The 13,761-nt window shown below is 49.9% G+C and overlaps 1 protein-coding gene across 1 annotated transcript; it reads right to left on the bottom strand.

Moving 5' to 3' along the window:
• Positions 1-806: 806 nt before the first annotated feature.
• On the bottom strand, positions 807-9,245 carry LOC103186652 (interleukin-21 receptor). Its single transcript, XM_042341161.1, has 9 exons — positions 9,157-9,245; positions 7,498-7,581; positions 4,248-4,362; positions 3,674-3,849; positions 3,036-3,178; positions 2,348-2,516; positions 2,005-2,122; positions 1,652-1,745; positions 807-1,364 (listed from the first exon to the last, which is right to left on the bottom strand). Exons 2-9 carry the CDS (start codon positions 7,556-7,558, stop codon positions 807-809), a joined length of 1,434 nt encoding a protein of 477 aa, XP_042197095.1. The 5' UTR covers positions 7,559-7,581; positions 9,157-9,245.
• Positions 9,246-13,761: the final 4,516 nt, after the last annotated feature.

Here is a 13,761-nt window from a genome sequence, read left to right as displayed (position 1 = left end):
CCTCTCATCCGATGGCACCTCCGATAATGCAACACCACCTCCTCAGCACTACATTGGAGTGACAGTTTAGACTATGTGATTCCAAGTCCCAATGTGGGGCCTTGAATAAAAGCATTGTCATGGGAGTGCGGACAGACGGTGCAGAGGGAGCTTTACCCTGTACTGAATAAGTAAGAAATAAAATCAGTGTCAATGTTTATTATCTTTATTGAATTACCAGCAACATGTTCAGATCGGCAAACACGGAAAACAAAATCAAAATACAATCCGCCATAACTGTAGTCAAACAGTGTACATGATCCATAGGTATAATGTATATTTATACACGTATGATGTATACTGTATATATTGTGTGTGATAAATGCTGTATGTAATGTATAGATTGTGCATGATATATAGTGTGTATGTGAGATATATGCTATGCATGATGTGTATACTATGTATGATATAAACATAAACATATTATTCCAAGTAAAACTGGAAAGAAAAGCAGCAAATTTTGGACAATAATTCAAAGTCAGGTCACTATAAAGCATCCGTTTTGGCAAAGCGGTTTATAAGGTAATGCTCGATATCTCTCACAGCACGTGGCTGCTCTCACCTCCTGGCATCACACTCCACCTCGATGCGCCTCCTAGCTACCGCGCCTCAGTCTTGGGGTTGCCGGGATGGGGTGGGGGGAGAAGTGGGGGGACCACCCTGTGTATCTCGCCAGCGTGGCTGTGGGAATCCACTCCGAGCTGTGTCACAGCAGCGATTAGAAGCTTCTCAACTGCCGCTGGTGGTCGGTCGATCAGCAGCTCTACTCATTCACAGACCAACGGCATCGCTCCACTCTTCCCGGCCTCTCTCTCTGGCCAGCTGCTCCCCGATCCTGTCTGGCATTCCACAGGGGGCATTCTTCCCGAGCCGGCGCTGGCTGGGGGCTGAGAGGCGAGCGTGAGCAGCCCGTGGCTCAGGTCGGAGTGGGAGAGGGTGCAGTACTCATCACTGTAGCAGGAGCTGGGGCCGCGATCCCAGGGGAACGGGAAGAGCAAAGCCACAGATGAGCCCTCGGGGGGTAGCCAGCCACGCGAGCCCATGGCGAGCTGGGGCCCACCCCCCAGATACTGCCATCCATACGCGGATCTCAACTCATCCCCAGGCCCTGGCAGGATCTCACTCTGCGAGCACGGACAGTCACCATCGCCAAGCTCGGCCTCCGAGCAGCACTTGCCCGTGGGCAGCAGGGTCCAAGAGGTGACACTGGACATGGCCTTGGGCTGGGAGTCCAGCACGCTGACTGGCAGCTCGCTCTCCAGGGGTCTCTTCCCTTCCGCCGGCACTGCAGCCATTGTCACGCTGCCCCCACTCTCCACCCAGTCCTCAGAGCAAGAATTATAATGACAGTAAAATAATAACCACAAACTGCAAGGCTTATCACTGCAGGGAACGTCTACAAATCCGCTTCACAAGGATTCACTGTAAAGCGCAGTGACTGTGCGTTTGGTGGGTGAGAGGGGCAGCCAATTTGCAGCAACGTACCTGCAAACAGCCGTGAAGTGAGCAAGCAAATTTATTTGGGGGATTGTTGGCCAGGACATCTGTGAATGAGTGTGTGTGTGCGTGAGGTGACGTGAGGGAGGGAGGATGTGAACACCACTCTCTTTACCTTGAAGTTGCCGTTGTGCTCAGTGTAGAGGGGTTGGAAGAAGGCTGCTGGGTTGGGCACGTGAATCACCACTTGGTTTATCTTTCCGACAAATCTGAGGAAATGAAAATGGGAAACTGCTCGATCCGACCGGTGCCCATTCACCATCACAGACCCCCCCACCACAGCCCCCTCGCAATACAGCATCCCCCACCACAGACCCCCACATCCCCTCCCCTCTACCACAGCCCCCAGATCCCCCCAGCCCCTCCGCTCCACCACCGCAAACCCCAGCCCCTCCCCTCCACCACCGCAGGCCCCAGCCCCTCCCCCGCCACAGGTCCCCAGCCGGTGGGAATGAGATCAATACTAACCGGGATGGGATCTTGAAATACAGAATGATGGATATGAGAGCAGCGAGAGAGAGTGGGATAAACAGCACCAGCATCAGGTGGCTCCAGTCGCCTCGCGTTGGGCTCCCTGCTCCTGTGTCTGTTACAATAACGTCTCTCGTTACCAGGAATAAAGTTCTAACAAAAGGTCAATGACCTGAAACGTTAGCTCACTTTCCTCTCTCCATAGATGCTGCCTGACCTAGTAATGGCAGATCACCCCCCACCCACCCACGAGTCAGACAGATATGGACGCAGAGAGTGACGCAGAGGGAGACGCAGAGGGAAGGTCAGGTTGAGGGGTGGGCAGACTCTGGTGACTAACCTGTTTCTGTTGACCACTCGCACTCCGTGCTCCACGTGCTCCACTGGCCCCTGTAGGGGTCGACCTTGTTTGGTTTGCAGCGTACACTGGCCACGTACACTGTATTGAGCTGCAGCTCGAAGCCCTCGATGGTCATGTGATGGGTGGTTACCTCCTTGAACTTCTTCTCCTGGGGGTGTGGGGGGGGGGGGAAGATAGAGGGAGAGAGTGGGGGATAGGGGGAGAACACCAAGGTGATAATCCTCACCTTTCATACAGCACTTCATCATCTCGGGATCGCTTGGCTCAAAGTGCTTCACCGAATTGACTGTAAAGTGTAGTGACTGTGTGTTTCGTGGGCAAATGTGGCAGTAAACAACTGTGAAGTGAGCGAGTGCTTGTATCTGGGGGATTGTCGGCCGGGATACCGCGAGAGAGAGAAAGAAACTCTTGTTTCTTTTCCTGCAGCGCCACAGGAAGTTTAACGGCCGTGTAAATGCTTCAGAAGGACCTTGGTTTAACATCTCACCTGAAGGACAATGCAGTGTCCCCACCTCTCAGAGCATCAGCCGAGACTGTGACCCAAAGTCCACGATGTGGGGGCTTGAACCCAGAACCATGTGACTTAGAAGAGAGATCGCTGCCCTTGTCGGATGTGGGGTACACAGGGGATGGGAGTGTTTGGGGTACACTGGGCTGGGGGGCTTACCAGTAGCTTGTCCTTGGGCCAATAGCACAGCTCGAAGAGCAGTTGCTTGTTGAGGATCATACCGTTGTAGGGGTCTGTGCGCCACTGGAGCTGGCTGGATTTGTTATAGGCGGCTGAGAGGCTGCCTGGAGCCAGGGGTCTGACTGTCAGAGACACACACAGGCACAGAGCGGTCAGTAAGAAAACCCCCAACCACAGCCTTAAAGTATATATATATATATATATATACACACTCAACAACAACAACTTGCATTTACACAGTGCCCCTCACCCAGGGCAGCGTCCCAGAGCGCTCGACAGTGGCGGAGCACCGTACCGAGCCTGGAGGAGGTGACCGTAGGCCACGGTCACAGAGGAAGGTTTTCAGGCACGACCCGAAGATGGGAAAGGAAGGGGGGGGGGGGGCAATGCGGAGGAACAGAGGAAGCGTGTGCAGAGTTTTGGGGCGTAGCGGCTGAAAGTGCGGCCACCGATGGTGAAACGGAGGGCGGGGTCGCCGACGGCGGAGGGCGGGGTCCGGCGCGGACGGCCGGAGGGCGGGGTCGCCGGCGGCGGAGGGCGGGGTCGCCGGCGGCGGAGGGCGGGGTTAGTGGCGGTGGAGGGCGGGGTTACCGGGGGTGGAGGGCGGGGTTACTCACTGTGATGGGCAGGTCTGTAATTGTCCACGCTGCAGGAGGTGACGTTCCGGCCCCTGTATCTGCGCAGGTGCAGTTGGTATTCTTGGAAAGACCGCATACGGGGTAACACCAGTCTGCAGGAAAAGGCGGGAATCTCCACCTCCCGCCTCAGCTCGCAACTGCGGTGCACTTTCTTCCTAAGAGAGTTTGTGACAGAGAGAGAAGGGGGGAAGGGGAGAGCGCGAGGGAGAGAGAGGGAGGGGGAGCGCACGAGAGAGAACGTGAGAAAGATCGTGTGAGAAAGAGAACGTATGAAAGAGAGAGAGAGAGAACGTGTGAAACAGAGAGAACGTGTGAAAGAGAGAGAGAGAACGTGTGAGAGAGAGAGAGAGAGAGAGAGAACGTGTGAGAGAGAGAGAGAACGTGTGAGAGAGAGAGAAAACGTGTGAGAGAGAGAGAGAGAACGTGTGAAAGAGAGAGAGAGAGAACGTGTGAGAGAGAGAAAGAACGTGTGAAAGAGAGAGAACGTGTGAAAGAGAGAGAGAGAGAGAGGGAGAGAAAGCGTGTGAGAGAGTCACAGAGGGAGGTTCCTTACTTGACCATTTCCAGTGTGAAGTTCCCGTCCTGACTGCCCGGCTCCGGCCTCCACACACAGTCCGCGGCACTCAAGTAGTCCACCACACAGCTCAGGTTCCCCAACCAGCCACTACCTGCACACACACACACACAGGCATACACATCACACACACACACACACACACAAACACAAACACGTCACACATAGAGGCCCGCACCGGCATACACACGTGTGCATGCGTGCATACAGGAGAGCGAGCGCACGCGCGCACACACGCGCGCGGAGGCGCACGCACGCACACAACAACAACAAAATGACATTTGCATAGCGCCTTTCACGGTCGGGAGGACGTCCCAAGACGCTGGACAGACAGTTACGGATCCGAACTGGGGGCTGGGGTGGGGGCAGGAAGCAGGGAGATTGAAAGCACGGTCAAAGAGGAGGGTCTTGAAGGTGGCGAGGGAGGGGGAGAGACGGAGGGACTGCGGGATGGAGTCCCAGAGGGTGGGGGCAGAGCGCCAGAAGGCCTACCTGTGGATAGTAGGGCGAGCAAGGCGGGGGACGTGAAGCAGGCCAGAGCCCACTGAGTGGAGGGAGCGAAAAAGGTGGTAGGAGGTTAGGAGATCGGAGAGGTGGGGGGGGGGGGGGGAGCAAGATCGTGGAGGGCTTTGAAGGAGAGGACCAGGATCTTGAACTGTATCCTCTGTGTGATGGGAAGCCGGTGGAATTGAGCAAGGATGGAGGTGATAGGGTTGGAGAGCCTGGTGCAGGAGAGGACACGGGCTGCAGAGTTCTAGATGATCTGCAGCCTGTGGAGGGAGGAGTTGGGGAGGCCGACAAGCAGGGAGTTTGCACAGTCAAGCCTCGATGTAATGAAGACACATATACACATAGACACTTTGTCAGCACAATCAACCACCACATTCCCCCTCATTCCACCCAATTCACAAATAATAATAATCCTTGCATCTGATATAGCACTCTTCATGTCTACCAGACATCTCAAAGCACTTCACAGAAGTCTGTAAAGTGAATTGACTGTATATTTGTGGGCGAAACGCAGCAGCCAATTGCACACAGCAGTGTCCCACAAACAGTCATGGATTGAAGTGACCAATTTTATTGTTTTTTTTCTTGAGGAATGTTGGAATGAGAAGTATTATTGCGTAAGATATGATTCGAGTTAGAAATGCTGATGGAATCAGTTGGCAGTGGGTGCTCGAAAGCTGTGCAGACTCTCAGCGAAACCATAGTGTTGATGAGCAGGTGATGTATGTTATGGGACAGTTGGTATAACTTGGGATAAAATGTTCTGGGGAAATAACAGGATGACATGTGTTGAGGAGTTAAATTAGTTCAGAAATGAAGCCATGTGTTTATTACAGGAAACAGCGTCTCGTTAGCTGTTAATGTAACACTCCCACATTGTTTTAATCAGAAATTAGCTCCTGGTGTCATAACTGACCTGGAGCCCACTCCTAGCCCGTTTACACCAGCCTGACCACACCTCTCAGGTGGGTGAGAAATGTACAGATTCGCACACACCATCCTCATGTTTAACAAGAAGGACAATTACTAACAATAATAATAATAATCCTTGCATTCCTTGAACTCCCATCTGGAGACTGCCTTCAGTTTTGGGCTCCGCAACCTCAGGAAGGATATATTTGCTCTGGAGGGGGCACAGCGCAGATTCATCAGAATGATACCAGGGCTTAAAGGGTTGAATTAGAGGGCAGATTGCATAAACTTGGTCTCTATTCCCTTGCATTTGGAAAGTTGAGGCTGATCTGATTGAGGTTTTTAAAATAATAAAGGGATTTGATAGGGTAGCTACAGAGAAACTATTTCCTCTGGAGGGGAATACAGAACAAGGGGGTATCATCTTAAAATTAGAGCCAGGCCATTTAGGAGTGAAATCAGGGTCAGTTTTTCACCGAGAGGGTAGTGGAAATCTGGAACTCTGTGGATTATGGCTGTATCCATTCACATCTTCAAGACCGAGGTAGATAGATATTTGTCAGGTTGGGGTTTCAAGGACAAGTAATTGAAGGTATAGATCAGCCATCATCTTATAGAATGGCGGAACAGGCTCAAGGGGCTGAATAGTCTCCTCCTGTTTCTATGTTTCCATTTGATATCACGCCTTATCACATTTTCTAGACGTCTCAAATCCTTTCACAGAATACACTGTGAAGTGAATCGACTGTACATTTTTGTTGGCAAAATGCAGAAGTCAATTGCTTACGGCAGTGTCCCACAAACAGTCATGGATTCGGTGACAAAATAACAATTATTTGTTAATCAATCAAAATTTTTGAAGGAATTAATTATTACCCCCAGAAAAGCGATCCACCAATCGACTAAAAACCTGGTTCCTACTTACTGCTGGTAAACAGAGGTGTGTGGAGTAAGGAAACTTGCCCAATGTTTCGCCCTGCGCGGGAATCATACCCAGGTCCTTTCATTTGCAAGGCGAGTGCTCTAACCACTAAGCTACAAGACTCTATATTATAATATAGAATAACAGAGGGTCAGTAAGCTATACTGTGGTCAGTCTGAGTGTTTAGCCGAGAGAGCCGGAGTCAGAGAGAGGGGAGAGAGAAAGAGAAAAAGAGTTTCCACTTCCCCAAGGCATAAGTTCCCCTGCAGGTTCAGTTACTCAGGCCAATCCACCTCCAGCCTGACTGGGCCAAGGTTCCCGCAACATCAGAACATAGTAAGAGAGAAGACAAGAACTGCAAAGCTACGAGATACAGTTGCCACCCAACATGCCAGGTCCTCTACCCTGGTCCTGTGAATCAACCATATGATTACAGTCTTTTAAGCTTCTGAAGGGAATAGATGACGTAGACCATGAGAAGCTGTTTAACTTGTTCTGAACAGCAGAACCAGAGGTCACAATCTGTGATTAAAGGGGGTAAATTCAGAACAAATCTGCTGAAACATTGCTTCAGTGAGTGAGTAGTAAACTTATGGAACAGGCTCCTATAGTTCGTTAACCAAATGCTATATCAAATGCAAGGATTAATTATCATTGTCATAATTATTATTATTATTATGGACTTTAATATAAGCTTTACAAGTGACCTGTCTGTACGTGAGCATAAACCGGGCAGTATTGTTGGCCCTAACCCTGCCCATCCCTGTGCCAGGGCCCCGACTAGCCACTACATACCCCGCCCCTCCCAGCCCCATCTGCCCCTGCTCACCCCTCCCTGCCAGGCCCCACCCTGGTTCGCACCCTGGTTAATTTCCGAGCTCTTACATGTGTTTGCTCTGGCCGTCGTCACCGAGAGGAGCAGGGGGAGGAGCAGGTGTCCCACCATCACTGCCACGACGACGCTCGGCTCTGGCGGAACAAGAGAGAGTGAGAGCACCGCACAAACGGGGCCCCTGATCACACCGGCCACGGAGAGGAGCGCATATCCCAGGCCATCCGGCCCCGGTAACCGGAGTCGATTACTCCGATTCCCGGTGAGGTGAGCGAGCGGGCGATCAATCTCGGGGATTGTCAGCCACAACTCCAGGAGAGAGAGAAAGAGAGAAACTCACTTCTCTTTTCCAATCGTGCCACGGAATCTTTAATTCCACTTGAACAGGGGCAGCGAGGGGGGAGGGGGAGGTTTAAAGTCTCACCCGAAGGACAGGGTGTCCATCATTCCATCTCTCCCAGCGCTGCACTGGAGCATCAGCCTGGACTGTGAGCTCACAGTCCCCAACATGGTGCTCGAGCCACATCCTCTGGACTGCGAGTTGAAACCGAGATTGACTGAATCACGGACTGAGATCACACTGACAGCTTTGGCATCAGATAAGATCCTTTCGTATCGTGCACTTTCCATGTCAACTGTGGAAACAGATCTTGTTTTTTTTTAAACTCACCCACATGCTTTCGCACACTCCCTCTCTCGCTCTCTCTCTCTCTCTTATCTCTCGGTCTCTCTCTCTTCATCTCTCTGACTCTCTCTCTTCATCTCTCTTGTCTCTCTCTCTCTTCATCTCTCTGTCTCTCTCTCTCTTTTCATCTCTCTGTCTCTCTCTCTCTCCCTCCACCCCGGTCTCTCTTTCTCTCTTTTCCATCTTCTCTCTCTCTCTCTCCCCCTTTCTCAGTAAGTCTCTGACTGCTGGTCTGTCTCCCTCGCTATCTTTGTCTGTGTCTCTTTCTCCTTGCTCTCCCTTTGCCTCTATCTCATTCTCTTCTATCTCATTCTCTTCCATCTCTCTCTCTCTCTCTCTTTCTTCCTGTGAGTCGCTCTCTATGTCTCTGTCCCTATCTCTTTCTATCGCTTTTGTGCCCTCTCTCTCTGCCTCTCACTCTCTCTCTCCCTCTGCCTCTATTTCACTCTCGCTCCCAGTCTCGGTCTCTCTCACTCTCAATCTCTCTGTCTCTCTCGATCCCACTCACTGTGTCTCAGTCTTTCTCACTCTCGCTCTCTCTCGCTGTGTCTCAGTCTCTCTCGCTCTCCCCTCCACATTCCCTTTCATAACTTACACAACAATAAATGACAAGGACGTTTCCACATCTCTGTTGCCATGTTGTTGGTGTGTCATTGGCATGTTTTAGCCGTATGGCAGCCATGCTGGTCGGCATATGTGTACCGGGCTGTGGCGGAGGCCGTAGTGGGGGGCGAGACTTCTCCTCCCAGGGCAGGAACCAGAGCCGTGGGAGAGGGCGAGTGGCGTCGCAGAGCAGACAGCAACTTGCCTTTACATAGCGCCCCTCATGCGGGTTAGCGTTCCAGAGCCCTGCCCAGCGTGAGGGGCGTGGGTACAGTTGGCATTGGGTGCTGGTGAGGGGCAGGCAGTATTTGTCAGGGCTGATTCCCATTGGTAGACGGGACCTGGGGGGAACTTGACAGGTTATTTTTAGACAAAATATAAAAATGTAACTGGGAGTGAAGGTGAACAGCGAAAAGCTCCCTACCTCAGGCTCCTCTGGTCCTCAATGCACTCAGGAGAGATGCGGTATCCTCTCTCACATCAGTCTGGGATGTCCTCCCAATGTGAAGGGCGCTATATAAATGTAATCTTGTTGCTGTTGTCTGTCAGTCAGTCTCTCACACACTTGTCTTTCTCTCTATTCTCTCTGTCTCTTTCTTTCTCACAGTCCCTCTCTCTCTCTCACACTCTCTCTCCCTCCCTCTCACACTCTCTCCCCCTCCCTCCCTCACACTCTAACTCCCTCTCACACTCTATCTCTCCTTCCCTCTCACTCACACTCTATCTCTCCTTCCCTCTCACTCACACTCTATCTCTCCTTCCCTCTCACTCACACTCTATCTCTCCTACCCTCTCACTCACACTCTATCTCTCCTTCCCTCTCACTCACACTCTATCTCTCCTTCCCTCTCACTCACACTCTATCTCTCCTTCCCTCTCACTCACACTCTATCTCTCCTTCCCTCTCACTCACACTCTATCTCTCCTTCCCTCTCACTCACACTCTATCTCTCCTTCCCTCTCACTCACACTCTATCTCTCCTTCCCTCTCACTCACACACTCTATCTCTCCTTCCCTCTCTCTCTATCTCTCCTTCTCTCTCTATCTCTCCTTCTCTCTATCTCTCCTTCTCTCTCTATCTCTCCTTCCCTCTCTCTCTATCTTTCCTTCTCTCTCTATCTCTCCTTCTCTCTCTATCTCTCCTTCTCTCTCTATCTCTCCTTCTCTCTCTATCTCTCCTTCCCTCTCTCTCTCACACTCTCTATCTCTCCTTCCCTCTCTCACACTCTCTATCTCTCCTTCCCTCTCTCACACTCTCTATCTCTCCTTCCCTCTCTCACACTCTCTATCTCTCCTTCCCTCTCTCACACTCTCTATCTCTCCTTCCCTCTCTCACACGCTCTATCTCTCCTTCCCTCTCTCACACTCTCTATCTCTCCTTCCCTCTCTCACACTCTCTATCTCTCCTTCCCTCTCTCACACTCTCTATCTCTCCTTCCCTCTCTCACACTCTCTATCTCTCCTTCCCTCTCTCACACTCTCTATCTCTCCTTCCCTCTCTCACACTCTCTATCTCTCCTTCCCTCTCTCACACTCTCTATCTCTCCTTCCCTCTCTCACACTCTCTATCTCTCCTTCCCTCTCTCACACTCTCTATCTCTCCTTCCCTCTCTCACACTCTCTATCTCTCCTTCCCTCTCTCACACTCTCTATCTCTCCTTCCCTCTCTCTCACACACTCTCTCTATCACAGACGCCGCTTTTGGTTTGGTTCTGATTGATCGGTAGCCCCGCCCACCGGGGAGAGCTGCGCCAATCGCTGTGGAGGGGGTGTGGCCGCACTGCCTCTGGTTTCCTCCTCAACTCGTCTCTCTCTTCATTCCCACTTTCTATCTCTCTCTATGGCTATTCTTTCTCCCTCTCTTTCTCTCTCTCTCCGTGTCTATTCTCTCTCTCCTCATCTCCTCTATCCCTCTACATTTCTCTCTTCTCTCTATATTTCTCTCTCTCTATCACTCTCTCCTCTCTATATTTCTCTCTCTCTATCACTCTCTCCTCTCTTCTCTCTATCACTCTCTCCTCTCTATATTTCTCTCTCTCTATCACTCTCTCCTCTCTTCTCTCTATATTTCTCTCTCTCTATCACTCTCTCCTCTCTTCTCTCTATATTTCTCTCTCTCTATCACTCTCTCCTCTCCTCTCTCTATATTTCTCTCTCTCTATCACTCTCTCCTCTCCTCTCTCTATATTTCTCTCTCTCTATCACTCTCTCCTTTCTTCTCTCTATATTTATCTCTCTCTAGCTCTCTTTTCTCTATATTTCTCTCTCTCTCTATCACGCTCTCCGATCTTTATCTATCTCTTTCTCATTATCTTTGATATGTTTTGCAACCGTCATTTTGACTGTTACCATTGGCTGTTGCCTTATCACAGTACTGAGCTGCTTTTTGAAATGAGTCCCAGCATCCTGGCCTCAACCATCTTCCTACCAACCTGTCCCACTCATTAATTACCCGCTGGGTAAAGAAAAACTTTCTGGTGTACGTTCTGAAATTTCCCTTTACACCTAACTCTAAACTTGTGGCCTCTTGTTCTACGGTCTCAGTGCATCGTAAAGTATTGTTCTGGGTTTGCTTTCTCAATCCCATGTCGTATTTTATAAACCTCCATAGGGTCCTCTATGTGTCATCTCTCATCTCTCTGTGACTGAAGAGCCTGAGTTTGTTTAGTTGTTCACAGCTCATTCCTCTAACACTGGGGATCATCCTTGTTGCTCTCCTCTGCACTGGCTCGAGGGCCCAAATTATAATCGTTGTATTTGATGCAGCGCCTGATCATGTCGTTGAGATGTCTCAAAGCGCTTCACAGGATACACTGTAAAGTGAATTGACTGTATTTGGTGGATGAAATGCAGCAGTCAATTGCACCCAGCATTGACCCACAAAGAGTGGCCAGAGATTGGGGTTTAAGAAGGTTTTGAGGAGGGTGCGGGAGAGAGAGTCCCTGAGGAGTAGGGGCAAAGGCTTAGCCAACAGATGGTAGGCCAGAGTCAGTGGGCAAGGGAATACCAGGCAGATGTGACCTATTGTCGGGCTCTTCAGGAGTTTTATCAGATCACTAGCAAACTGCAGCAAACCATCAAGTTTCACACCTGCCTCCTCCCTTGTACTAGTGCATTTTGAGTGCAGCTCAAACAACCCAGCGTGTGTCTGAGGCTGAAGAAGCCTCTGAGGCTCTTCTGCAAGAAATGGCAGAGCATAGCTGCAAGCAGAGAGGAGGCAGATAACATCAGGGTGATATCTGGGACAGGACGGGGCTGAGGCCTTATCTCAGAGACATCACAACGTGATGACATCTGATAATCTCCTCTGAAACCGAAATACCTGTGACTGAAACCCTTTCTGAGAAGAAGGGGAAAGAAGCTCACTTTGGTTTGGTGACATTTTCTCAGCCGTTCAGTGATGCATAAACAGGAGTCAGCCACGGACTCTGGTCTCTAGCCACAGGCTCCTCTCACACATTAATGAGCTGGATTGGTAGTACCAATGCAAGCTCCTTACATCTCCAGATGGCACCAAGTTGGGGGAAAAATGTGGAACCAGAGGAGGCAACAAAGGTCCTACAATGGGAGCTTGATGGGGCATGCACATGGCCTGAAAACTGACAAATGGATTTTAATGCAAATAAATAATAATAATAAATCTTGCATTTGATATAGTGCCCGATCATGTCTTCAAGACGTCTCAAAGCGCTTCACAGAATATACTGTAAAATGAATCGACTGTACTTTGTAGGAGAAATGCAACAGCCAATTGCGCACAGCAGTGTCCCACAAACAGTCGTGGATTGAATGACCCAATTTTTTTTCTGGGATTCTTACCTCGAAAAAGCAATCCGCCAATCGACTAACAGCTGGGTTCCTACTTATTGCTAGGTAAACGGAAGCGTGGGGAGTAAGGAAATTTGCCTAACGTTTCGCTCTGCCAGGAATCAAACCCAGGTCCTCTCACTTGAGGCAAGTTCGCTAACCACTGAGCTACAGGAATCCATGAAATGCAAGGTGCTACACATAGTATCCAAGAATATGAAACACAAATGCCCACAGATGGAGCTTGCCAAAGGGGGAAGCAGATTGACATCTAAGGGTGTTACTTGACTTGTTGCTCACAATGTCAAAAACAGTGTGAAATAGCAATAAACAAGGGAAACAGGATGCTGGGCTGTATCACTAGATCAGATCCCCAAATGTTATGCTCAGCTGCTTTGTGTTCTGGTCATACCACACATCAGAGATTGCATGCAGTCCTGGTCCTACATGAAGGGCTGCCTTCTGTCTATGGAGAATGAGTTGTGAGCAACTATTAGACAAGCTATGGGGCTCTTCAGTCTTGAGAGAAGATGACAAAGAGGAGACCTCATAGAGCTGTATAATGGGATTAAATGGGATTAAAGTAAACCCTGGTCAACACTTTGAGATGTAACAAGACAGGAGAACAAGAGGCTACGGTTTTAGAGATGCGCAGGGGAAAATTCAGGACAACACAAAGTGTCACTTTATCCAGAGGAGTATTAAGGAGTGGAACAGGGTTGTCAGGAAGGGGGCTAGGACATTGGGACTCGTTTAAAAAGCAGCTGGATGCTGTGATGGGGGATGTCAGATTTGATGATCTAGAGGGAGGAGATCAGATAGGGTGAAAAGCCTTTCTTCATCCAAACCCATCTTGTGATCCTCTGTGAGTTCAAGTCCCATGTTAATAATAATAATAATAATATTCTTGTATTTGATATCGGACCTCATCAGGCCTTCGAGACGTCACAAAGCACTTCACAGAATATAGTGTAAAGTGAATTAACTGTATATTTTATGAGCGAAATGCAGCAGCCAATTCCACACAGCAGTGTCCCACAAACAGTGGGTGATTGAGTGACCAAATTATTATTATTTTTTTTTTCAAGGGGTTATTACCCCTGGAAAAGCATCCGCCAATCGACTAACAACTAGATTCCTACTTATCGCTAGGTAAACAGAGGTGCGTGGAGTAAGGAAACTTGCCCAGTGTTTCGTCCTGCCTGGGATTCGAACCCGGGT

This window comes from Callorhinchus milii, unplaced genomic scaffold (genome assembly GCF_018977255.1).
Source record: "Callorhinchus milii isolate IMCB2004 unplaced genomic scaffold, IMCB_Cmil_1.0 Scaffold16, whole genome shotgun sequence".
Lineage (NCBI taxonomy): Eukaryota > Metazoa > Chordata > Chondrichthyes > Chimaeriformes > Callorhinchidae > Callorhinchus > Callorhinchus milii.
This window is presented reverse-complemented; position numbering and strand designations above follow the sequence as displayed.

Bases quoted from the DNA above. Each gene is read 5' to 3' on its own strand.
- LOC103186652 (XM_042341161.1), bottom strand. From the start codon at position 7,558: ATGGTGGGACACCTGCTCCTCCCCCTGCTCCTCTCGGTGACGACGGCC. The intron at 4,363-7,497 runs GTAAGAGCTCGG...GTGTGTGTGCAG, and splicing joins GACGGCCAGAGCAAACACAT to GTAGTGGCTGGTTGGGGAAC. The intron at 3,850-4,247 runs GTAAGGAACCTC...AAACTCTCTTAG, and splicing joins TTCACACTGGAAATGGTCAA to GAAGAAAGTGCACCGCAGTT.